Source organism: Myodes glareolus, chromosome 12 (assembly GCF_982192425.1).
Source record: "Myodes glareolus chromosome 12, mMyoGla1.1, whole genome shotgun sequence".
NCBI lineage: Eukaryota > Metazoa > Chordata > Mammalia > Rodentia > Cricetidae > Myodes > Myodes glareolus.
The window spans coordinates 78,405,281-78,431,937 of NC_142037.1; the positions used below are offsets into that span (position 1 = coordinate 78,405,281).

A 26,657-nucleotide genomic window follows, 5' to 3' on the forward strand; every position below is an offset into this window, starting at 1 on the left:
CTAGCTCTTATATATTAATTTAACCCATCTGTGCATCACTGTGAGGTCATGGCCTACCAGCAAAGTTTCACCATGTCTGACTCTGGCGGAGGCTCCATGGTGTCTCTCTGACTCCGCCCTTCTCCCAGCATTCAGTCTAGCTTTCCCTGACTCCCTATGTTCTGTCTTGCTATACGTCCAAAGCAATTTCTTTATTCATTAATGGTAATCACAGCACACAGAGAGGACTTCCACATGAGTGGTACTTCTTTGCCTTGTCATTTCTTTTATTTATTTTATTTTCTTATAAGGGGAACCCCAAATCTGGTGCTCAAATATTTAATATTTTTTACATTATATTGACTAATGTTGTTTTGGTCATATTTCCACATCTGTTGGGATGTATGTGTCCTCTAGTTTTTTGTTTCCAGATTTTCCATTCCATTCATTGTACAGAAGCCTTCCTGTTGAGTTGTCTTCACTTGTTCCTATCACTGTTGAAAAACTAAGCTAATAAGAGATGTGCTTGGGCAGAAGGCTCAGCCTTACCATCCAGGGGAAGATGCCTGTCTGCTTCTCTTGTGTCCTTATCATTGTTCAGAGCTGCTGGCACTAGGGCACTGATTGGACATCATGTGGTTGGTATTGTGTTTATAGTACTATGGATTAATTATTAAGCAGTGAAATGAGAGAATGGATAAAGGGGAAAATGAGTAAATTATGAATGAGGAGAGTCGTACATGAGTTTACTGGACGGGTACATAGCAGTGAAAGCATTGTAGTGACCTTGAATAAGAGAAAGGACAGCCACACCATATGTAAAGTACCGACACATAAATAAGGCAACAATATAAATGCAATTGTTTAAAAAGAAGAAATGATATGAAATAGAATGTATTACTACTTCAGTGTAATTTTTTTTGTTTAATTTTGCTTTTGTAGCTGGAATGGTGTGATTTTTCTGTACCCATCACAGGACCCTTGTATCAATCATTGCAGCTCTGGCGATAACTCCCTGTCTAAGTAATTCAGACACATTAAGTCAATTTATCCTGTCTAGTAATAGGTAAATCAGTGTGTAAAGTCCACTTTGCCACAGAGTCACTAAGTCTGAGCTCCTATCGGTTACAACTTTCTCCCTGGTATTTTCCAGTTCTTTCCATTGATGTGTGGGACTTTCTGTGATTGAGTCTCAGATGGTATAGAAGATGTACCCACTGTGTTGGCCTGTTTTGCTGAGAGGAATCTGTCCTTTGCCTGTCAAAGATGTCCGCCGGCTCAGCTCTGCACCTGAGTTCCGCTGTGGCTGGCACAGCACAGAGTAGACCTAGGCAACCGGTTGCTGAGGGGTCTGTGGAGATTTCACTTTGAGTCTCTCGTGTGCTCGACAGATTCCACCTCCAAGGCAGCCACTTCTGAACAGGGACTTCGTGAACTGTCTGGTACTGTCAGTGCTGGCTTAGTCAATTCATTGTCAAGAAAATATTACCACCACCACCACCGCCGCCGCCCCCTTTTCACCTCTCTTAACTCTTTCCATTACAACGGGTGAATCTGTTATTTATGCTTCTGCTTCCTGGCTTCACAGTGGCAACTGTGGATCCACCACTTGTATCTAAGTCTATTGTTCACATCCTTTTAAGACACTTTCTCTTTAAGACATCTATACCTGAAGTTATTTAGAAGAAAGAGAGAAAAGCATTCAACTACAAAGTTTCAGTCTTTAAAATTAGAGCAAGAAGAATCTTGCCATGAGTGGTAACTAGTGAGGAGAATGGGATCACTGGATGTTTTCAGGCCTCCAAACCTCTGTGTGTGATTTTTCTTCAATAGGTAGCATGAATTATGTTTTGAGTACATGAAGCAACCAAAGAATTACCTAAACAATACTCTCCATGTAAGGTAAGGTTACAAATTTAGCTCAAATATGGCAGCCAAACATGTTCCTTTTGTACAAGATCTCCTACAGAGCATTTAAAGGTCAGTTTTTTCATGTGTGCCCTAGAGCCTTCTGAATAATGAAAGCTACCTGTGAGTTTTGGGTAAAATTGGAGACAGGGTATCCTAACAGAATTTGTTTGGGAATGGTTTTATGGGAGTTGCAATCCTGGCTAGAATCCTCCATTCCATATCAGAAAAATTTTCTCCTATGACGTGGGAGCTATGAAAACCAAAATTCGTTTGGAAGAAGAAGATGAGAGACTTTTTTCTGATTCTCCACAGGATGCATACACCAAACTTGCCAAAATCAGCCATTTGGAGTGAATAGTGATGAGGCCAGTCCTTAACTTAGAATTTTTTTTCCCTCCACAGTACACTGGGGAGAGGGTTTAACACTCACCCCTCCTCCTCCCACAACAGGTAGATAAAGAATTTTGCCACAAAATATGCTCTCGAAGCCCAGTTTTGTGTCCGAAAAGAGAATGAAGCTGAGAACCAGCGGACTGAAGCTTCCAGGAGTGAGCCTGCCACACATTCATTCAGGTCACTCACCTCCGACTCTTGACTCCCTCTCTGGGAATTTCTCCAAGCAATTTATGGTTCTGTGTTGTGGATGCTGGTTTTGGTCTATTCTGCAGCCATTTTTCTTTCCTGATTATCTCTCCAGAAGCTCAAAGTAGGAGGCCTGGGGATTGTTGAGCTTCATGTTAATCAATGAGCTTTTCCAACTGGAGGCTATTCTGAATTTTCCACGATAATAGATTATTGTATACATTACAGCTCCATTCATAAAGCATCACGAGCAAATATTGGTCAAGACAGGAAAAGCAGATGAATGTAGTGATATTGGAATCAACATCCAATGACTATGGAGCAGTAGCTCATATCTCAATGACAAGCAATGTGGTTATGCTAGAATTTGGAAGGGTATCATGTTAGTCTGCTTATCTGCATGGCATAGATCTCTGATGGATCTTTCTATTCCTTGGCATTATTAAGTGGTTACTGGTGTTTGTATGCCACCCTGCCATGAAGGAAACCTTCCAGCAAAAGGGAAACACAACCTCTTAAGCAAACTTTGCCTTGTGCCAGCATGTATTCTGTTCAAGGTGTATTTACCCTAGAACCTGTCTATTTGATTACTGACAGAGAATACTCTTGTGCAATAATAATATAGTTTGAATTGCCTAGGGATGGTACTATAATATTATTCTTGAGGAAAAAATGCATTTGCCATGTTTTTGCATTTTCAACATGTTGCCATGTTTTCAGAAATGCTGAACTTTCTGAGATAGGATCTGTGCAATTTGTGATATTTAAAGTGTTGTTACAGTCTGTCTTTCCTATTCTGTATGTAGCTATGTGTTTTCTTTCTTTAGAGACCCAACCTTTAGCTTTTCTTTCAGTCCCCTCAATTTTTGGTACAGATACCCATTTATTAACATGGATATTATTTTAATGGCATGCTTTTATATTTTACCTGATAATGTCTTTGTGGGATTACATTCATTTAATAATTATGTATATGGTAGTAGCATTAGCAAAAGGTTTTTGTAAAATGATGTAAGTGGAGAGATTAAATATATTTTCATAAAAGGTAGTTTGAGTGGCAGCATATTTTAAAATCACCATCAACTCAGTCTGTACGGCAGAATTCATGGAGTCCTCACTAGCATCGCTGCCTTTCCCTGGCTATGGCATAGTTTAACAATGGTCTTTATGACTGTTTCAAGGTGAACTTAATAATTTCATTGAATTTATGTATGGGTGTCCATTACTTACATTATTGTATTGATTTACTTTATTTCCTTTGTTTGTTGAACCAAAATATATAAAAAGCCATTATATGCAGAGTTCTGAGCTAGGTATTAGGAATATCGTTGGGGAACTGATTTAGAAATCAGTTCTCCAGTAGATCCGCTTCTGCCAGAAAGACGGACTCATCGAAGCACAGTGAGATGTGAATTGAAGGCCATGTGCCACCTATGGTGTATGGCAGGGGCCTGTAGTGTTGGAATCTTGACTCTAGATCCTGGAAGTTCAGTCAAAGTCCTGAAGAGGTGTATAAGTGAGAACTGAAGAGAAACAATAGAAAGGCGAGTGTATAAGAGAGGGCTCGTGGTTTCTTACCAGCTAGAAAAGCTCTCTGAGGAAGGTCTAAGACAAAACTGAGCTTACCATTCAGGGCTCAGTATTCTGTTTGCAGAATATTTAAGCACAGTGGTAAGAGATGAATTGAAACTTAGATGTTCCCATAAAAGGTTATGATTAACGGCACATTAAACTGAATAGTAGAGTAAGTTTATAGGTGGGTGGTTTTGGTTATGTTGTGGTTGTATCATAATCTTTACAGAGGAAATTGGTAGAGGTATTTTTTGGTATGCTTCCTCCAGAACCATTATTTAAGCTTAGAGGAGGTCAGGTGGGATTTCTAAATACTTAAACTCAAAGAAACACATAGGAATCCTGAGGATATAATAGACACCCATATCATAGACCTGTACATGAAATTTAGCATGAGTTTAATATTTCCATTAAATTCTTTGCATATGCTTTTCTTTAATGTATTCTTGTATGTTTTCACTTCTTCTGAGTCAGTAACATGATGTAGGAAGTTTAACAATAAACAGTAAACCTTTCCATGACCACAAAGAGGGCATTTAACTGGACTAACCTTATTTTTTCTGAAACAGCTTTCCTCTAAGAAATATGTCATCGCTTTCTATCCCTTACTTTAAAACTCGGCCTTAGCTCAAAACTTTTGCAGTAATGTCTGACTTTGAAAAGCCTATCTAATGGATTAAGAGTTCTTGTAATTTAATCCATATTGATTCATTCATTCAGTTATTTAGTATATTTGGTTAAATGTTGGGATCCTGAAGGGGTACATCCAGTTTTCAGTAGCACTGTAGAATCTGTATAGCTGTCAATGTGCCTCTTTGATGGACATTGTTTAAACAGGGGGATGAAGAAGAAACAGCCTTATGTATTTTTATTGTCACTGGTGGAGTTCTCTTAAGATTATTTGAGCGTTTTAAAAATTCATATTGAGTTTTTGATCTTCCATCTTTGGTGTGGTTTTAACATTTAGTTGAGATATTCATTTCCATTTAACTGTGTGGAATGTGTGCTTTCATTTCAAGGGGGTGGTTGGTCTTGTCTTTCCTGAGGGTCTTTATTCCTCTGTGTTCAAAAAAATTACAGCTGAGATTTAATTACACCAATGTGTTAACGACACTGCTGGGCTCCGGTGCTGCCTCCCGACTGGGGGCATTTGAGAGCCCCTGGTTGGAGAGGATGCTTAATTTATTACAGCGTTTGCAGCACTGTCGTTTGAAAGATCAAGGTCCCTGTACACGAGTTTCAGAAAGCCACCTCTTGCCCTTTATTAATTGCAGAAGAAATGCCTAGGGAAGAGAGCTGTCTCCTTCATGGAGGCCCCCCATCAGTCATCTGGGAAGTAGGGGCTGATGCTATTTATCTATGGGTATCCATCTTCGAGGAATAGTGGGGATTAAAGCAATTATTATAAATTAATGACTCTATGAGTTGTAAAAGGTTGGATATTATGGAGTTTCATTGTCATCGAGGTAGACAATTACCGAAATATACACTTGTGGACTGCACTATAGATCTTGTGACATTTCCAGCCACTCTGCCTTTTATGGCTTTCCTCTGTGTGATACCATCAGTGTTGCAGTCATGGTTTTACAGATGCCCACTGAAACTGCAGTATTTTATAGAGGAGAAAATAATTTTTCATAAAAGCTTACATGCAGTTCAGTTTGATTAGGTTCTTAATCACTCTCACCTAGACTTGGCCCCTGTACTGAATCAGTCTCTGAACTGGTTTACGGCTACTGAGCCTGGGGCACTAAATCCTAAGTTCTCAAGTGAGCTGTCATATAATTTAGTAGGAATGCTGATCTGCTGTTATCAAGGTCAAAAACAAGCACTTTGTAAATTGCTTTATTGTCTATCACCACAGGATCACCAAATTCAATTGTAGAAATGGTAAGTTTGAGTAAGCAGAGATGAGTGAGGGATTACAGAAGCAATAAACTCGAAATTGATCATCATCCGTGAGTGGATTTGTAGGAAGCAGTTAGTTTGATGGATGCAATGTGGGTCACAGAAAGCAAAAGAAATAAGTCAGCATCTTGGTCAGTGGAGTTGCAGAAGGTTAAGGGAACAGGAGAATTATGGCTTGCTTGTGTTTGGCAAGAAGATTTGGAGAAGGTTAACTAGATCTTGCCAGGTTGGTTCATAAAGAGGAGAAATGTAGAGAAGCTGTCATTCACTCTGCAGGATTAATGGCATCTTTGAACACCTGAATAGGAAGTCTGGGCAGCCCTAAGGTAAGGGCGCCAGGTGTCAAAGGAGCTCTGAATTTTGCAGGATGCTAATGAACACTACTTAAAATTCCTGTTAGGGGCTGGTGACCAGCTTCTCTTCAGAGCACTGAGAGAAAGTGTTTTTGAAATGTGGAGACTTAACTTATATAAATACTTTTTGGAAGGCAAGGGAAACCTTTAGCATAACTCCATAGATACTTTTTTTTAATGGATGAAGGAGCCATATGAAGTCCTCTAAACCTATCTGAGTGAGCATCAGCTATTTCTGGTTTGTGAACCTGCATTGTTCTGGATGGCCTTTACTCTTCTCCCTCTCTGTGGCTGTCTGCATATCATCTCAGCCTTTAATTTGCATCTTTCAGATCTTTTACTAAAAATTACCATAAGAAGTGCATTGTATAATGCAACCTAATACTTACATAATATAAGTGACTGCAGCAGAAGGTTCCAAGAATTTTACTTATTTGTATGATGAACTCTGAAGTGTTTTTTGTTTTAAAGCTTGATTGTTGGTGGCTCCCTGCTAAAAGATTTTCTTTCCTACCTTTGAAAAGCTGTTAGGGTGACTAGGACAAGCATCGCTCCTACCTAAATTGCACCCTACTATACAACCAACATTGCTACTTCTTGACTAGCGATCAAATAGCAAAGATACCATCGTAAAGCCCATGGAAGTAATATATTCCTCTATGTTCATCTGTGTCTGGGAGATTGATAGGGATGCAGATATGTGTTCTCATCCAACCTGTGCTTATGATATTGAAAGAGTTAGCATTGGTATAGTTGTCTACATTTTACTGGGATTCTTAACTACAAGATCTCTCTGTATCTCTTAATACTAAATATAGTAGCTGTCTAGTTACTTGTGTATTGTGTGCCTACTTAAAAATGGATGAATGAATGAATTAATAAGAATCACATGGCTTTCAATAAGTAGATTGTTGTTTTTGTTTTGATTTGATGTTTTGTCTTCTTGTAATGCTGAGTAGACCTGGGCCTTCTTTTTTTTTTTTTTTTTTTTTGACTGCTCTTGGGAATGGTGAGGGAGGAGGAGAGGGAGTGTGGGGAGCGGGAGGGTATTGGGAGTAGGGGAGGAAGTGGAAAGAGTGTTTTCGGATACTTGAATAAACAACAACAACAACAACAAAAAAGACCTGGGCCTTCTTACATGCTAAATTAGCACTACATGTCTAGACTGTATCCTCAGATTAGTTTCTTCTGGGAATTCTGAGAAAACAGTCCAGGAGTGATTAGAGTGAAGGAATCAGGGGGTATAGCAGCAGTGAGAAGACACTGGTGTCTATGGAGTAAGGCACTTCCAATGGCGTACAACTTTAGCAACAAGGAAGAGCTTCTGTCCTGGGACAGCAGCCACTCCAGACATCATTTCTGTCACCCCAGTTCCTCTTGCCCAATAAGTGACCTGCTATGACTGACGATGACCATCAAAGTTCAGGGGATCCTAGGTTCCCTTAGTCTGCCATATTGAAACTATCTATACAAGTCCACCCCTTCCATCTGTCCAGGACAATTGATAGTTGACAATGATTATGAAACAGTTTTCCTTTGGGGTAAATGAGTATTTCAAACATTGGTCTTTACGAAGATGGTGAACATGACAGATTCTTGTAGTCTATGAGCTTTATCATTGGAGGCAAGGCTTAGCGAACTGGGGAGAGGCAAACAGGCAGCAACCACACACATCACCTTTAGCTCCACTTGTTGGTTTGCTGGTGATGCTATAGCCCTGCTTTGGAGAAGTATGTTCAGATCATCAGTTATTTAGTGAATTTCCTCTAAACATAGTGATTACTAAAAGTATACAATGGAAGCAGAAGCAGAGGAGTGGATGGATAGAGACTCGCCTGGGCTGCGTAGCTATGTAATGAGAAAAGTCAGTCTGTGAATATCATGACAGCCTCCTTCAAATATGCAAAACAAACCTAACACCAAATTGAAACACAAACAACTATATTGTATACGATAATAAGTAAATCACATTACCTCAGAAGTAGGGAAACACACAACTCAACCTTCTCTGCATGTTCTACTGACTGACAATCGTATTCCCCAGGCCTGCTGGATCTGAGTCCTATAATAGATGCTACTGCACTCCCTTCTCAAGCTGACATCTGGGAACATCATTATGGTCGCTAGAAACCAACTACATTGGAAATATTTATACTATGGCAATTTGGGTAATTTGGAAATTACATTGGGATGTATATTGCTTTTAAATCAAACCCCATAATTTAGAAATCTGTAGAGCTAATGGGTAATATTTGGTAACACAACAGTGACTCTATTTTTAATCTTTCAGATATCACTCTTGATTGACTCAGAAAGGAAAAAAAATAACTTACATGTTCTTAAGACTTGGGTTAAACTTATAATAATTTTAGGCAACTGAAGTCATCAGCACTGTGGAAAAATGAGTCAGTGAAGAACATGCTAAGGGTTCTAATACTCCTTCTACAGAACCCTCTGTGCGTGTATGTGAGCTCTTCAGAAAGTTAGAATCAATAGTATCTAACACTACACATGCGTGTACAAATATGTAAACAAGTCGTATGCCTTTGGGTTACTTTGAGGAATTGTCTTATGCGAAATCAGAACCCATGTCAGCAAGCTCACTCTGCAGGACAACATGCATCGGAAGACCGAGGCAAGAGCCGAGGCCAGAAGTTTGAGGAAATCAAGTTTTCTCAATGACAGCTCCAGTCAGACAGCCCTTCCCAGGACCAGCTCAGACTCTTACTTCATTCATCTTGATGTCCTTCCTAAGACCAGCTGGTTGCAGATGTTAATTGCATCCTTAATCAGCTCCTAGCTTCTTGTTTGGATTTTGAATTCCCAAGTTCTGCAGTCAAGCCATACTAACATAACTATTCTAGGAGCTCAGTAATCTGTCCATGGCACCCTAGGTCAGAGAAACATGTAGCATTTCATTTATTATCCTGTCCAAGTACGGTGTGAACCCTCTAATGTACTCAGCAGCCATTGAAATCACAATACATTGGAAACTGTCTGTATCCAGTTAGTACGTGTTGTTTAGTAATAAAACAAGTGAACACAGACGCTTCCCAATGCAAGATGAAGCTGGATGCCATCACACTCATTTGTGCTCCAGTATAGTCTCCTTTGGCTGCTTCTGAACTAAATTCTAAGGGAAAGCTCTGCCATGCAAAGATTTAATGCCATAGCGTGGAATATAGTGTGTCCGAGTCTGAAAACGTAACCTACCTCCAACATGTGCTTTTTTTCCTCTTTTCCTACATCAGCAACCTTTTATACATTTAAAATATCCCATCGCACCATTGTAAGTTCGCTACTGTGCTCCAGTGAGCCTTGCTATAGGTTGGTGTGTTTACAGAGTTTCTTCTTAATGGACTTTGGCTCATGGAATCATAGTATTAGGTTTTATTGTTGGCCATGTAACATGCAACTGTAATCTTGCTGAGTTGCTTTCTGTAGAAAGTTACCTAGGTTGAAGCATTGAAAACTTTCTGCTAAGATGCTTTTGGCATTATTTTGACAAATCATTCTGAGACATACTCTACGAGGTGTGTGTTTTTGCGTGTTTCATGACAGCTACCTGTGCCAGTTTCGGCGGACCTTGTGTTCAGGTAGGATTTTACATGTTATAAGTTTTGATTGAATCAGTTGACATTTTATATATATTTAAAGCAAGGGTAATTGCTTATATTTTAAAATGACCAATTTATTAGCAATGTAACAATTTCATAACATAGACAGCAGTTAGATGTCACAATGGGAAGACTGTCTCTCCTCCATCCTGCTCACCTCCATCACTGCACGTTCCCATGTTCCTTAAGGCTTGTTCTTTGATTACCCTGAGAGGATTTCTCCTATCATCAGGTCAGTCCTGCACAGTAAACTCAACAGTATAGAGACCATTGGTCTATGTCAGTCCATCTGTGTCGTCCAGTGTAGTGTGTTGGAAATTTTCCATGTGTAATTCTGGGAATCAAATTAAACAACTAACTTCTTGATTGCACTGTTAAAAGAAGACATTTATAATTTTTTTAGTGTCGTAGGAGTCAGCTAGTTAGTCCCCAGCTGCTCAGCGTCTCAGCCCCGAAATAACCACACAGAAGCTGTATTATTTAAATCACTGCTTGGCCCATTAGCTCTAGCTTCTTATTGGCTAACTCTTACATCTTAATTTAACCCATCTCCATTAATCTGTGCATCACCACAAGGTCATGGCCTACCAGCAGAATTTCAGCGCGTCTATCTCTGGTGGCAGGTCCATGGCTTCTCTCTGACTCTGCCTTCTTTCTACCTTGCTATAGGCCAAGCCAGTTTCTTTATTCATTAACTAATAAAAGCAACACATAGATAGAAGGACCTCCCACACAATTTTAGTGAAATTATTAGAAACTTATGAATTAGCATTTAAATCCTTTACCAGGAATGTAAAGGACATTACAATATCAAAGGACAATAGCAATAAGAGGTGATTTGAATAAGACCCTCAAAAGTAGAATATGAATTTGATTTTCTCAAACTTGTGAGGAACAATTTTTATCATGATGTTGATCAATGTCCCTAAAGAATAGCTTCCTTAAAAGATAGGAAAGGTCATTTATAATAAATCTTTTGGGCAAAAAAGATTCCAAAAGTACCCATGTGGATGTCTGACAAACTTAAGTTTATTGAAGTACATTGGAACCGATCATTTGAAAAAGTGCTAATTTCTTTTGCTTGGCCACTCTTGGTTGTCATATGCAGGAATTTTAGAAGACTAATCAGTCCAAGTATGTCAACCCCAATGCAAACTCTCTTGTCTTTGAGAAACACTAGCAAAACTTTAACTTCTAGAGTACCTTACATCACTTCTTCTGTTTCCTTAGACGATTTACCCAGGTAATCAAAGTAAATAGTTATATATGCAGACACAGCAAAGGATAGGTGCCCATGCCCCTCTAACGTGTTTTTCAGTTCGCTGAATTTCTGGGGTAGACAGTGAGAGAACCTAGACAGAGTCTGAAGATGTCCAAATCCAAAGCAAATGCTACCTCCCATCAGACAGCACCTAGAAGTTTAGAAATCCAAGCACTGTGTAGCTCTTGCTATCTTTAAACCTTGTAACTTCTAATATCCTGCCCCCTAGAAGGGACATTGCAGTCATCTTTCTTAACGTTCTCCATTTCTAGAAAATGGCACAATGTGGTTTGCTGGAATCTACTCTGCTGTTCCTTCCTGGCAGGTCATTTCTGTTGCTAGTTTGGGATTCACACTCTGAGGTCTGCAGGTTGTCACTTGTGAGGTCATTCGGTTTATGGTAGCAGAGCTGCAGAGGCTGGCTCCCTTGGCTAATGAGGTCGTGCTGTCTGCTGCCCTTAACCACCGTGCCACTCACCAAGTCTAATTTTGGCAGTTTTCAGACCTGGGGCCTTGTTTGGAGGGAGTGGGATTTGGCAGGATTAAATTTCTGCTGTCACCGCGGCATCTTGGGGGTGGAAATGAACATCTGGGCAGACTTTGGGGAAAAGATATTGTAAAAGTTGACATAATTGAAGGGGACACGGAGAGGGAGGAACAGTCTCATCTTTTATTTCTTGGAATACAGAGGACGACGTAAGGTATTTTTTTTTATGTCCTTGAATTCATTTTGCAGCTTCTTGTTGGAGATCCCTTTTCCACACCTAAATATTAGCTTATTTACTTTTAGATTTCTAGTGCCAAAAAATTTAACAATCCACTGGCGTTAACTCAGCTCCCCAAAGAAGTATCAGCTTATGCCTTCCCTCTTCTTTGTGCTTGTGCTAGATCTTGTGGCCATGAACCCATCATCGTCAGTTTCCCATACAAGCTGTCAATCAGTGGTTGATGAGTATGTGCACACTTAAAAGTTTTAGCTGTGCATTTTCTTTGTTTGTGGCTTCTTTTGCTCATTTCCATTATCCTTACATGGACTGATGTGTCGAGCTACACTCCAGGTGAAAGAAATGATTTGTCTAATTATCTATCACATATGTTATAGACCATCTAAGGCAATTTGATAAGTGAATGTAATTGGTAAATCCTGAAAGAAAACTTTTTCTCTCTTTATAATTTGACCACTATTGTATGTTCCTCGGGGCTCAAATTACTCAAGCTGGGCAACGTTTCCATATCCTGTGTTATATCTACTTTCTTCCTATGGAGAAATACCTTTGATCTTGATCATAGAACATTAAATAGTTTTGTTTTTGCAGGCTGTGAATCTCTATCATAACTATATCCATAGCATCCTAATGTTGATAGAGTCTGAAACTATGCAAAGAACCGCATCTACTAGGGTGTGTCAATGGCATTTTGTCTACTGATAATTGAATTTGAATTTATAAAACTTTATTCTAACACAAATATTATCCATTGAAACTTCCCCAGCTATGCTTGCAAGATCCATAGAAACAGGGATGGGACTGGATTTGGCAAAGGGCTCTAAATGAAGAATACTCATGAATGCCTACCCAAATATGATATCAGAACAAAACAAATTTTCCTAAGGTCCTCATATTTTTTGTTTTTGCATGTGCGTGTGTGAGCACACATGCGTGCCTGTGCACATTTGTCCATGCATGTTCTTAGACCTGTAGCTTCCGGTTTGTAAGTGCCTCCCTTTCTCCCTCATCACAGTGGTACATTGTTCATGGGTGGGGGAGAGAAAGAGAGAGGGAGACAGATTTCTTTTAGATTGCTTAAATTGCTTCCTAGCAAGGAAAACTGCAGGAAGCACGATGCAGAGAGAAGGTGGAACTATAGAATAGAGGACTGTTACTTCCTTTTCTAATGGCAAAGTGACATTTTTTTCAATGTTTACATGAGATGAACTGGGTGGTCATACCTGGCCCATTTAGTCATGGCCCTGGAGTCATCTTGTCTGAGGTTAGAGTTTTGTGAACTGGTTTTGGGGGCAGTAGGAGAAAGTGAGCACCAGATTGACTTTTGAAGATCATGAGAAACTTGTTTTTCTTTCTTCTATCTAACCCCACCCCTCCCTCCAGCCAGTCCCCAGAACTACTACATTTTCAGTGCCAAGTTCCCAAGTGTGTTATTAAATAATTGAAGCAGACAGCAAACGTAAACGTGGCGTGACACAATGTATAACTTTCCATAAGATCCTGATTCCTCCGAGAGGAACGGTGAACCTGAATTGGATGTTTCTTACTCTCAAGGACGATAGGTTTCTGGTTTTATTGTAAAATTATGTGTGACTTTAATAGTCTCATGCCATCTTAGAAGTCACATAAATTCCACCTTTAATATATAAACTTGGGAAAGCATGCCATCCTGGTCCTGTTTTTATAGGGAGCTTAAGAATCCAACTGCTTCTCAGTGTGTGAGACACTCTACACTTCACCCTGGGCTGCAAGAAACTTTTATTTATCCTGTTAAACATTGCATGTGAATTTAATAGTCATAGCATTAAGTGCTTTTTCCTTTTTGGTTTCAGTGCCCTAGAGGGAATGTCAGAGAGTGGATTTTGGTTTTATGTAGCAAGATGTTGAGTTGATTTTCCTTCTTCCTTACAGACATTCTGACAAAAACTTTTGACACAATCTGAGCCAAGTACATTGGAAATTCACATTCTGCACAGTATAATTCCCTTTTAATTTCATGCAGCAAAGTATAGGCTTGTCCTTGCCATATCACTGGAGAAAGTCATGCTGTCAAAGGAGGTGGCCCGGCATCAATGGGCTGCCTTAAGCACAGACTTTCTCCCTTTCATCTACATTTCTGTCTGATACCAGAATTAGTTAAACCTATCAGTGGCTTCCTCTTTCCAGAACAGTTTTTCTCTGACAAGAAATGTCAGCTGAAGAATGTGTGACACAGGAGATCACTGTTCCAGACACTCTGCCTTTCACCTCTGCCGTCCCACAGACAGCCTGGCAAGACTCAGTCATCTCTCGCCATTGTCCCTTGTTCCTGCTTCTTAACAGGCTGTGGTGATGGTCCTTGGAATTGTTCCCCTTGTTGATATTTCCTAAGACCAGCACACTTACGACTCTCTGATGCCTCTTGTCACCCGATGCTCTTTGGTACTTTTCAAATAAAAGCAGGAAGGGAAAAAGAAAAGAAAAAAAGTCAGGTGTTTTGAGAATTTCTACACACCTTCAGGGAGTTATGTGGTTCAAATATCAGGTTCAACTTAAGGCTCAGAAGCCCTGGAAGTGGTAAACACATGAATGCTGAGATCCAGTTTGGGTCCCGGAGAATGGCTGGGGAGGAAAGGGGACAGGTGCTCCCAGGATTTGAATAAAGCCTCCCGAATCTACCCAGAATCCCTGACATTTCATGCAGATGTTCGCTTTCTTCTCTTTGCAGGGGAGCACCTCCGCATCTGCCCTCAGGAATACACGTGCTGTACCACAGAAATGGAAGACAAGTTAAGCCAACAGAGCAAACTCGAGTTTGAGAACCTTGTGGAAGAGACGAGTCATTTTGTGCGTACTACGTTTGTGTCAAGGCACAAGAAATTTGACGGTAGGTGTAGCTCGGTGCCCTTCGCTGTGTTTCTGCTGCGTTTTGATGCAAGGCTTTTGTCCTACCTAAAAAAGCATTTTTTAAAAGAGATGGTTCTATTTCCTCTCAAACGCATGTAGAATTTGTCTATATTTAGGAAAGACATGGGCATTCTGGACAGTATAGTGTTCTCTGGTATCGTTATGGCAAAAGACAACCCTGCCTGAGCAAAGGGGTGCTGTGGTCGGGTTCTGCCCGTGCCGTGGCTCAGCAGCGCGAAGCTCACCATTCCATTAGTTTGGTGATTCGTGCTTTAGCTTGTCTTCAGGGTTTCACTGAGAAGTTTCACTTGGGAAGTCCTTTCTCTCGCAGCTGTTTGCACCACCACACGCTTTTTTAAGAGGCCAGGCTTGTCCCCACGACAGTGACACGGACTGCGTTATTTTAGTATTTTCCATGCGTTAATGTGACAGCATTAATGTTAATGTACAGCAGTTGTCATGGGTTTCACAAAGGGTATCGACCCCCTTTCATGTCCAGATCATAAGTAAGCACTATCATTTCCATATTTCCATAAATGTTTTCCTGTGTGTTAGAGAACACAAGAGTGGAGGCAGTATTCCCGTCATTTCAGCTTGAACTTCCTAATCAGGGCCGTAAGAATACTCCACTGCAGTGTGAATTTCAGCAGTTTCAATGGCGATGACAGTTTAGGGTATGTTTTCAGTGGATGTAGAGCTCTTACTGCTCTAAGAAGAGCATGAACTATGCTACAATTCATTGGGCAGCAGACTCGCATGTTGTGTAGGACTTCCGTAGTTCCCACTGGACTTGTGCCCCAGCCAACGCCAGCAAGATCCTATCCACTTTCCTCACCCTCTTAGTCAGAGCACCACATATCCAGTTAGAAAAGACTTGCCAATGCTTTTCTTTCAAACAGCCTATTTCACGGTTGCTTGAAACGATTCTTGTATCACTGTTGCCTTTCAAATTTCTTCTCCATGTTCTGAAAGAGGGGCTGCCTCATGACGACGTTGCATTTTCTATGCTGCTGGCGCGCCGACGTTTCTAGGAGGCTGTTCCCGCGCCTTCACTATCTTCTCTCTTGCTCTGTGGATAAAGTTATCAGTGGATATATGTGACAGCGATTCCTTGTGGAAGTGTGATTCCGTGAAGCTCTTCTCTTGAATCTAATGAGGGCGTCCTTGGGGGTCGCCCTTGATTGACAGATTACAAGCCTAGCAGCATTCGGGAGGCTCTGGGTTTAGGTGCCCACATTTATCATTGCACATGGAGGCATCTTGTCCTTGATGGCAGAGAGCAGCTGAGGGTGATCCCGCCGCTGCTGAGGGTGATCCCGCTGCTGCTGCTTCTCGCCTTGAGTTTGGAAACCCATTCTAATGCATTTACAAAGCTGTCCTTTGCCGTGATGCTGGTAATTCCAGGACAAAATGCTGAGGCTGAAATGCATTTCTCATAAGAAAATTTCTCATAAGAAAAAATAATAGATGGCAACTAGCTTCGTGAAAAGTTTCCTATTTCTTTTTTTAGTTAAGGAAAGCTATTCTGCTTGACCAAGCCAGATACTTCTGGCATTATATCAGTTAATCTCATATCTCACTTGTCTTAACTAAGAACCCCCGCTTTTAAGACAGGTGGGTTTTAAACTGTGTTAATGCACTCTGGGATCTGTCGTCAGTCAGTGTGACAAGGACATTGATTTTGCCCAAACTGTATGTGACATAGTGGGTGAAGAATTCTTTAGCAATGCTCTCTTTCTTTGCAGGTGTATCTGATTGCCATAGGAAAGAGGTTAAGATATTTCTATGACGATTTCCCCAGGCTTTTGAGCAAAACTGAAGTATTATCTGGATCTTGCGTAGGATCTTGGGACGCTTGTTCTTAAAAACAAGTATATAAGTATATGTTCAGGACAGTTACAGCAATGAGTTCCACCTTTTCTTCAGTTTATTCTGTTATAAGGTTGTGTGTTAGACCAGAAAGGTGGCCCTGCTAATAAACCATCACAGAAGACAGGACAGTCAGTGAAACTCTGGGCCTAAAGGCTTAATAGACAAGTACCTGTGCCTCTGAGCTATAACCCAGGCCTTGAGCCCCCACCTTTTCTCCTCCTGCGCCCCCCCAGGTGTCTCTCTTTCCCTCTCTTTTTTTTAAGAAAAGTCACTCCCTCAAGGAATTTCCTGGTGACTCTAAATGGTTGTGACCCGTGACCACAGAAGAACCCTCTATCTAGGATCAGTTATGGAATGGTACCTTCTGGCTTTTCTTTTCTTCCATAAACAAATCAGCATTTCTATGGACATCTTATAGGTTAGTTTTAGAGACTTTTAATTTGGTGAGGCCAGCTGCATACTTACTGGAGTCTGGTACCCAAAATTTTCCATTCAAGTCCTTTCCTATAGTTCACTTTGTCAGAGGTCTGGCCAGCACAGTTGTAGGTTGCCTGCCTTTTTTAGGTATCTATACTTCTGCATGAGAAGGAAACTACCATTTAATTTGTATCGCGGAACATATGCTCACTAAGGATAGCAGCAAGCTTACTTGCATGTGGTATATGTGATCTAATACATAGTGCATATAGAGGCTGCCAGGTTAGTCTCTTATTGTGGCTCTGTGTTATATTAGAAATGTCTTGTTTCCATCCACTCTGTTGGTGTGATTCTGTAGAATTTTTGTATTAACATATTACCACATACTAGTATGACTGTATGCTTTTCTCAATTGCGAATTGATATGCTGGGTAATATTTGGAAGATGCTATTGTGTATAATTGTAAATAGTTACTAAATAATGGGAATATAAGCATGGATACATTTGAATTCTTCCAAAGCTTTGCAAAGCTTCAAGGTTTGAAGTGCGTGGTCGACCGGTAGTTAGAATTAACCAGACCAACTCAAAAACAAGGAATATAATTTTAATAATTGGAATAAAGAGAGACTCACACAACCGAGGTGCAGCAAGAATCACGCGCAACGGAGAAAGAGACAAAACAAAGGGCGGGCACCCAATCCCCAGGTGCTTCTTCCTTCGCCCCAGGCAGGCACACCTTAGCCGAATGTGACTGGCTGAGCTTCCCCATCAAAGTTTTGCTTGAAGTCTCATTAACCTAATATCTGAAAGACAAGAAATATGTGCTGCCACATAAAGAAATTGTATTTTTGGCAGATAATTATCTGGGTAGTTACTTTTCTTTAGTGATAAAATTAGTGAAAAACTCGACAGAGCTGCTTTTAACCTGCTATGTCAGTAAGCCTACATTTCTGGTCCTCTCCATAGGTGAAAGTTGTACATATGAACCAGCCAAGGGCACTTAGCCATGTTCACAACTTTATTCCCTTACCTCCTACCTTGGTCTGCCACACACCTCAGAAGTTCCAAAACAAGTAACAAGATCATGTAAATATGTCAACAAGGAGGGTGGTACCCTTGTATAGGAGTCACCATGTAGATAGAATCCCGTGTTCAGTGACCCCTGGGTCTGTCCAGTTTCCTTTTTTGTCAAGTCTTCACTGCGGCTATGTGATGGGTTTTTGGGGGTCCCCTTACAAAGGGGACCCTTCTGAAGGTGGCAATGGTGCCGGAGACAACACGTGGCCTCTTTCTTCACATGCTAAGATGCTTGCCTCATCATCAGGGTCAGCTGCAATGCAAGATCACACTCCTGTCAAGTGAAGAGTCACAAGTCTGTCCACACCTCAGCCTCAGCATTCCTTCTTGTTTACTGTCTTCTGCTACCTCTGCCCCATAACCTTATCTCCATATGTGCTGGATTTTATGGTCAACCACCTAGCGATGCCTCTCTCTCTGCTGTCTGTCCTGTCCTGATTATGGCCGGGAGAAAGAAGAAATAATTTTCAAGAAAAAAAGTAGTTTGAGTTAATTTTAATTCCCAAAAAACGGAAAGAAAGAAAATTACTCACCTAAATATAGTTCAACTCTCCAAGGAGCTGGGAGCCTCTAGAGGGGAGGTACCTTGCCAAGTTTCCATCCAGGCATGTAACCTGACCCCTACATCCATCTTATAAATAGCAGTGTTGTAGGAAATCAATATTTAGTTTATTTGTTTTGAATAGACACTGGCAAACCTTTACTGATGTTTCTTTAGCAAAACAATTGCAATAATTGTGTACTTATAATCTAGCCACAGTTTTGGACAGAGTAGAGACAGCATTCTGTTGTCCAAAGTCATTCCAAAGTTTAAAAGATTACAAAGGCAACAACACAGACTCACTGGGGGCCTATTGTGTCTCCTCCTTAGCTAATGGAACCAGCTGGATTCTATCATGGTGTAGGTAGTTGAACCCTGTCGCTTGAATGACTCTGGAAAACAAATTATTCAGAAACAGAATATTTTTCTCGAGAGGATTTGTTTTCTTTTTCATATTTATTCACTTACAACGTGAACTCTCTGTGAAGTTCTTCATTTGTTTGTTGTTGCTTAGTATTTTCTTCTTGATCTTACTATTGAACTTTTCTTCCTGATCATTATTTATGTATTTTAATGATATACATTTGTCCAGAGTTTTGGCACCAAGCACCTTTTTTAAAAGCAAGCTAAAAACAAAAGACTGGTAATTTCCATTCTTATGTAGCAGGTATTCTAAAGCAATACCCTCGGAATACGCATCGCCATGAAGGCAGAAATTACTTATGCACTGAGGTGTAGTGTTTTCACAGTGCAAGTCGGCTCCTACTTCCTTTTTAAACATCATTTTTCATCTCCATACCATAGAGATGACAATAATGTAATGACTTCTTTAAAATATAGTGTAATTTTCTCAGAGACTGTACTTAGATAGAATAGAAAAAACAAAAGGGGCTCTCCATATGGTGATAGACTCTTACATACTCTCTGACACAGGTGTCATATTGTATGTGTGTATGAGAACATGTATGTAGAATTTAATTTGAAAAACTTTCTTTACAGATGGGCACCTGTCAGGTAAGTATGAAAGGTGTGGAAAGTTGGCTAAGGATGACTAAAATGTCTTCATTGCTTGCAGTAGGTCACCTTTTGAGAGAGATGTAAACATTGAATTATCATGAAAGCAGGTTTGACTGGGCATGCCAGTACATACCTGCAATGCCATCTTGGGTAGGTAGGGGCAGGAAGATCAGAAATTCAAGGTCAGCCTGAACTGTGTAAGACCGTGTCTCAAACATAGAAGAAAAATAACAGCTCAGAATTGACATCGATCCTAGTGGAGACAGACAAAGTAAGTCATTCTCTTAGAGGTACCAGAAAAGACTTCTTGGAAGAGCTCACTATCAGTACCATTAAAACATGGATTAAGAATGAGTTGCAGTAATCAGAAGAGTGGAGGTCAGGCAGAGACACATGGCTCCAGAGAGGCTCTGTGCATGCCCACACACGTGTTGATAGCATTGTTGGTATTGATTTCCCTCCAGCTATCATAAGTTCATGAAAATGCATCTATCTATTTAAGTATTCTTCAGAGATATCTTATTCCTTGTGTTAGCCTTCCCGTGTTTTGTAACAACCACACAATTTCAGATCATAAACAAGACAGAAACAAGAATATGTTTTTTACTCGTTTAGGTTTAGTGATTATAATTTGTGCTCAGGTTGACACGGCTAAAAGTTAGTTGGGGTCATTTAATGCACCTGTTCTTCCTCAGGGAGCTGCTCTCTGGCATGGGCAGTTTTGGTTCTTGGTAAAGCTTGGAGAGAGAGAAAAGGAGTTGAGGCCAGGTGTCCATCGAAGGTTTCCCAGAAGTTGACGGGTATCATTTTAGGGTAGGCAGGCTAAAGTGAGACTCACGGTCATGGTCATTTCGCCTAACAAGAGGGCAAGGCTGGTTTTACCAGACTACGGAGATGGAGAACAGAAATATTGAATTTCGTTTCACTCCTAGCTACCATCATTCTCAGCTGTTCCCCATTGCTTATCCCAAACAATGCCTACTTACCCAAATTGGCTCTGTTATTAATAGATTTCCCCAGCAATTTAAGAGTGGTGAGCACATTCTAGATAAACCATATATAGACAGGCATGACTGTATAGGTCTAACTTCCATTGTACATCAAGCACACAGATGGACATCTGTATAGCACCCCATGTAAGCACACATGGTTCCCATTCCCATCGTGCCGCTAAAGAGGAGAGAGGTGTCATAACTCAGCTCCTTGTGCAGCTTGTTCTTCTGTTCACTGTGTCATCTATAATTCATTAGGGTGAAAACGCGAACCATCATAGGAAACAATTAGCCGGTGCCTCCTTTACGTTTTCTAGGTCAGCGCCACAGTGGCATGCACTTCAGTAGCAGCCTAGTGTTTTTGAGGTCACAATGGTTTGGGTGGAGTTTACCACCACAGACATGTTCTCTCTGGCACCAGATAATAACCCGACAACTTCTCCCAAGGGCTGGACTTCTAATAATGAAAATGAACTGAGCAGGGATTTCATGGTGACAGAGATCAGGACCACGTTTACAAACTGCATTACCCTGGATTTGTACAATGCAAACACAGTGACCTGCACTCACGGGGTCATTTAAATATAAGTCAAGGGGAGCTCAGATCTTTGTCCAGTGGACTTGGCCTTTCTTTCTCTCTCCTTCATTTCATTTCCCCTCCCTGTTCTTTCAATCCCCTGTTTAGACTTCTGCAGATCTTTCAAAGACAAACATGTGCTCTGTCAGTTGCTTATTGGATTATGTGAGGAACCACTGCCTCTTTTCTAATTCTCAGACCCTCCTACTCCAGGCTTTGGAGGAGCTTACAATGCTTTCTTCTCCCGGGCTGCTGAGGGATTATCATTTGATTATCACCTATCCTTTGCACAGTGGTTTTGCTGAGGAGCCCTTTCACAGACAAGCCAATTTCTTTAAAGTATTGCTTCATCAGGTGCTGAAACCAGCCCAACCAGAAGGGTTCCTGGTCACGAATATTAATGAGAAGTATCTACTCTCTGAAAAAGGTTCACTAATCCTTTGAGTAGGTATGGGTACTTTGCAGGTGAAATTTTATTTAAGTTAAATTGATCTGCCACTAAATAGGGAAAATTGAGTTTCTTATTTTAGTGAGAAATCAAGAACAATATTTAACATGAATATAAATTAGAGCTTGCTGGAAATGCTTTTGTCTTCTGGTCAGAGAGCATGGTAGCCTAGAGTAGATTGGTCAGACAACACTGTGTGATGCCATTTGGCTTCTCTAGTGGATTCAACTGGGCACGGGGTGATGGACTAGAAGGCATTGGCTCTACAACTGGCATTTGGTATCAAGAGTTATTTCATCTTCCTAAGTGATATGAAATGGGAACAGAAACTGCTTTTTATTCCTGTGCTGGGATGGCATAAGAATTTCCATTTCCAAACAAATAAAATATCAAAGTCATAAACTCAACCCCACCAAGCTTTTGTATATCAAAAGATTTGAGATTCAGAAGAATGATTTAGGTGAATCTTTATTATCATTATTTTTCAATTACCATGTCATTATAAGGTCCTTGAGGAAGGGACCTTATAATTACAAAGAATTGAAGAGTTACAGAATATGGACTTCTAGAGTAAAATTTATCTGCTCTCAATGCTGCTCTCATTTGTGTGTGTGTATGTGTGTGGTATGTGTGTGTGTGTGTATGTATGTGTGGTATGTGTGGGTATGTGGTGTGTGTGTATATGTGGTATGTGTGGTTTATGTGTGTACGTGTGTAGCCACGGTAGATTACACACAGAAAGCCCACTATTTTCCGATCAGAAAGACACTTGTAACTCACTCAGTCAGTGTCAGTGATGTGGTTCCTTCTGTGCTTATTTTCCTTCAAGTAGTGTCTGTGATGATCTTTGCAAAGAGGGCCTGCTGAAGCAGCATTCTATCTCTAGATCCTTACCAACTGGGATTCAAAGTGATGACCTTTCTACAGAAAGTATGTGGGCAGTGGAATAAGGAAATTATTTTTATAGCTTGGATATGGAAAAGGCCCACCATGCATTGTGAGTTAAAAGCTTGTTCAGCTAGGTGGAAGTAGGAAGCCATAGAAAAACCATTAGGAGGATGGACCCAGTAGGTGATGTTGAGGTCATTGAATATGTGTCTTCAGAATGAATTGCGGGGCCCTTGTCCTTGCTTTGTCTGTCTTATGCTTTTTTCCCATGATTTGAATGAATGGTTTTGCTCTCATTCATGCCTCAGAACGAAGACAGCAGGACCAATAGATGGTAAACTAGAGCCTTCCAAAGTGTGACAATATACATCTTTTTTTTCCTGTATAAATTTATTATCTCTCATCTTTTGTTATGGTAATGGGAATCTAATTAATATTATGTTTTTAAAAAACAATCTTCAAGATCCAAGAACAAATATAATATTTGATAAAATACTTACCAGTAACATCCCTATCATTTTTATTACTAATATCATTTTTCTATCATCTCCTAGCAAATTTTGGTTGCATGATTGACACCAGCAATGGCATATATGGTTGGGCTGTCCAGCAATTCAAAGAAAGCAAGTGTTTGCATGAGTAATAGATTTCCTATAATTCTAAAATTCTGTTCTATAGGCAAAAGAGCTCATCATATGTTGAGGAAGTACTGCTTAGCATCTTAGAATACTCCGACTTGGTCCATGAAGTTCAGATTTTTAAATACACACATTTACTATTTCAGTACTGCCATTTCTATTCTTTTAAAAGATCTGTTGAGTAGACAAGTAGTAATCTTGAGAATGTCTATGGCTATACAAAGCCACAGCCTCCATGCTGCTTAAACCCTACCTGCTACTTTAATTGGATGCCAACAACTTGAAAATAGCAGGAAAAGTTTGGGGTAAGACAGGAATCAGGGATATAAACTCTTAATATCTTTAAAAACAGTCATCTATCTATCTATCTATCTACATATCATCTATCTATCCATCTGTCTATCTACCTATCCATCTATCTACCTATCCATCTGTCTATCTACCTATCCATCTGTCTATCTACCTATCCATCTGTCTATCTATCATCTGTTGTGTATTTAAAATGAAAATGAATCATTCTCTGGTGATTACAAGGATCTGTTGTATTGAACTTGCCTTCTCTTACATAGTTTTGTTTATTTGGCACCTCTTTTAAAAAACGCAATTGAATATTCTCTGCTGAAGTCTAATCTCATTAAGTATAGGAATTGTCTGCTGTTTCTATTTTATCTTTCCATACTTCACTTAATATAGCTCATAATTAATATTGCTGTAGCGTTGTCTCACTGTGGTACTAACCTGTGCAGACCCAAGGGCACACACTGGCTAGATGAATTGCTTAAGATCCTATAATAAATATGACAGAAGAAAATAGGAAGCCTTGAATTCTAGTTATCGATGAACTCTTAGGGTCCATAAACCTGGAGCTCCTATTGGATTTCAACAGCACTTCTTCCAGATAATGTAATAATGTAATGGAACTAAATTTAAATTCCCCAGACAGGGGTGGTCTTCACTGGGAGTGAAGCTAATAGAAGCTCTTCCTTCAAAAGCAGGACGATTGTGAGCAGGTCCCTCAGTCAGCAAATTTATAGTGGCGTGAGCATGTGTACCTGTGTCAGACCCAGAACACAAGTTAGAAACACAAGTTAGAAAGCCAGGTATGGAGTTCTCTTGTAATCCCAGCACTGGGAGGCAGAGGCACCGGATTCCCTAGGGCTCCCTGCCAAGACAAAGTAAACTAATTCATCAGCTACAGGCCAGAGAAAGACCCTGTATCCCTAAAATAATGTAGGGAATTTTTAAGGAATCATACTTGAGGCTGAAGTTTATCTTCCAAATGCACAGGTATATCTGTGTGTATATACACACACACACACATACAAACACACACACACAAACACACAACTACACATGCTTGCACAGGAAGAGTTAGGAAGCATATTCTTCCTTGAGCAGTCATTAAATAAAATCTCTGATATTTAATACTGAAGATTATGATTGGTTACCCTTTGTGGGACACAGGTATCTTTATTCTACAGAGGCATTGTCCAGCTATGACTAAGTCCTCCCTAGGTTCGTTACAAAGACACAGAGCTGAGCTCTAGACCTTAATAAAGCTAGATGTCTCTGATGTCAAGCAGATATAGACCTCTCCTCTGTAAGAGGTCAGGAATAATGGATTTTATACATAAAACATATTTCTCTTCTCTTCTATTCATTACAATAGTGAATTATACCCAAGAAAAACAATTGATTTGATCCTGGAGTATATATAACATATATATAGTATATATAACATATATATAGTATATATAACATATATTTATTTAAATGTTTTCTCTTAGATACTTAATTTTACACTCTCTAAATTACTTTTTAATTACTGACTTGCAGTTTTCTTTCTAAAACATTACAAAAGTCAAATGGTTTCACTTTCAATATTGCATTCTAATCCTAATGGACTGTGCTAAGTGTACGAAGTTTCATAACTTAGGATGCTATAAATTTAAAGTTGATACATAGTTCCCATAAAATGACAATACAGCCCTGACAGTTCAGACATAGATATAAAATGTGATCATTTTAATACCTAGTTTCTTATCTCTAGGTGTTCAATTAAGTGAAATATTATCAGCAGACAGGTTGCCAATGCTGAGAGTTGACGCCAAGGACTCACAACCGCTAGACAAGCAATCCTTCCCTGGTGTAATGTTGAGTCCTTGAATTTTAAAAATGGTAATTTCTGCATTTAATATAGTATAAAATTAAGAATATATTCAGGTACCTGAAGGCTGAAGAACGTTTTCTGTTTTTCAGATAATATTCCTTTCTCTTAGTACTTTACAACAATCAGTAAATTTGACTGTGGGCTCTTTCACAATTACCATTTTGTCTGTTTTTAGAATACAGGGAGATGCCAATAGCAACAAGCTTAGGAAAACTTTGTGATACATGATATGCAACATAAATTAAAGAATATCTTAATAAAATATCTAAAATAAATAATTCCCAGTTTGTTTTAATGTGAAGAAGGTGGAGATATAAGGAAAAATAAAAGCATAAGATTTGAGAAATTTTAAACTATTTTCATGACCAACTCTTATGGTTGGTTATTCTTACCTACTCAATGGTTTGTTCTCAATCTCTAGAACTATATAGTACTATATAGTACTTCCTAAAGGAAGTAAATTCCAGTCATACATTCAAGAGTTTTGCAACTCTCCTACAAAGTTAGAGCCAGAAATCAGGCAAACCCTCCTGTCATATCCAGGATTATTTTTAATGTCTAATGCCTAAAACTGTAAATTATAACTTTAAACCAAATAGAAAGAGGAATCAAATATAATGTGTTATATACTTTAAGCTATTAAAAAATTAAAATTTGTTGAGTGAGTATGAGTTAATTAATCTTATCAGAAAGAAAAAGAGATAAAAGACAGAAAATACTTAAGAGTATTTTCTCCATTGTCACATTCTAATTCATGAAATGATTTTTCCCCCAAAAGTTTCAGGTGACTAAAGTAGGTTCTCCACCCCTTCCATCATTCATTTTTTAAAAGGGTACAGAATGGAATTCAATACCTTTTTTTAAAGGATATTATGTCATGTTCCATTTTACCAAATTTGTCCTGTAAACAGCACAGGACATAGGTAAAAACCTTATGTTCAAATATTGCAAATACTGGAAATGCATTTGATTGGCCCAGTGACTTTGAGCACATCTTAAACTCTCTGCACAATACATCTTGTTTTCAAAGTGAGCATAACATGGCTTGTTCTAAAAACATGCTGGATTCAAGGACTCTGGCAAGAGTCTGACGTGTTTGCTTTTACTGTTTGACCATTGTCTTCTGCTCTGCACCCGTGTTGCCATGCGTTAGCAGGTAGTCCAACAGACCTCAAGCAATGGTATTAAAATGATGTAGAATTCCCCTCTTGTAACATGAGGGCTG

General features: G+C 39.7%; 1 protein-coding gene across 2 annotated transcripts in view; it reads left to right on the forward strand.

The window, feature by feature from the left end:
* The window catches only part of Gpc6 (glypican 6), a 1,010,052-nt gene that overhangs the window by 245,408 nt on the left and 737,987 nt on the right, over positions 1-26,657 (forward strand). For both annotated transcript variants that reach the window (XM_087912307.1, XM_048421923.3), the window contains exon 2: positions 14,616-14,774. In XM_087912307.1, the coding sequence (XP_087768433.1) occupies positions 14,616-14,774 (159 nt within the window). The remainder of the gene's footprint in view (positions 1-14,615; positions 14,775-26,657) is intronic.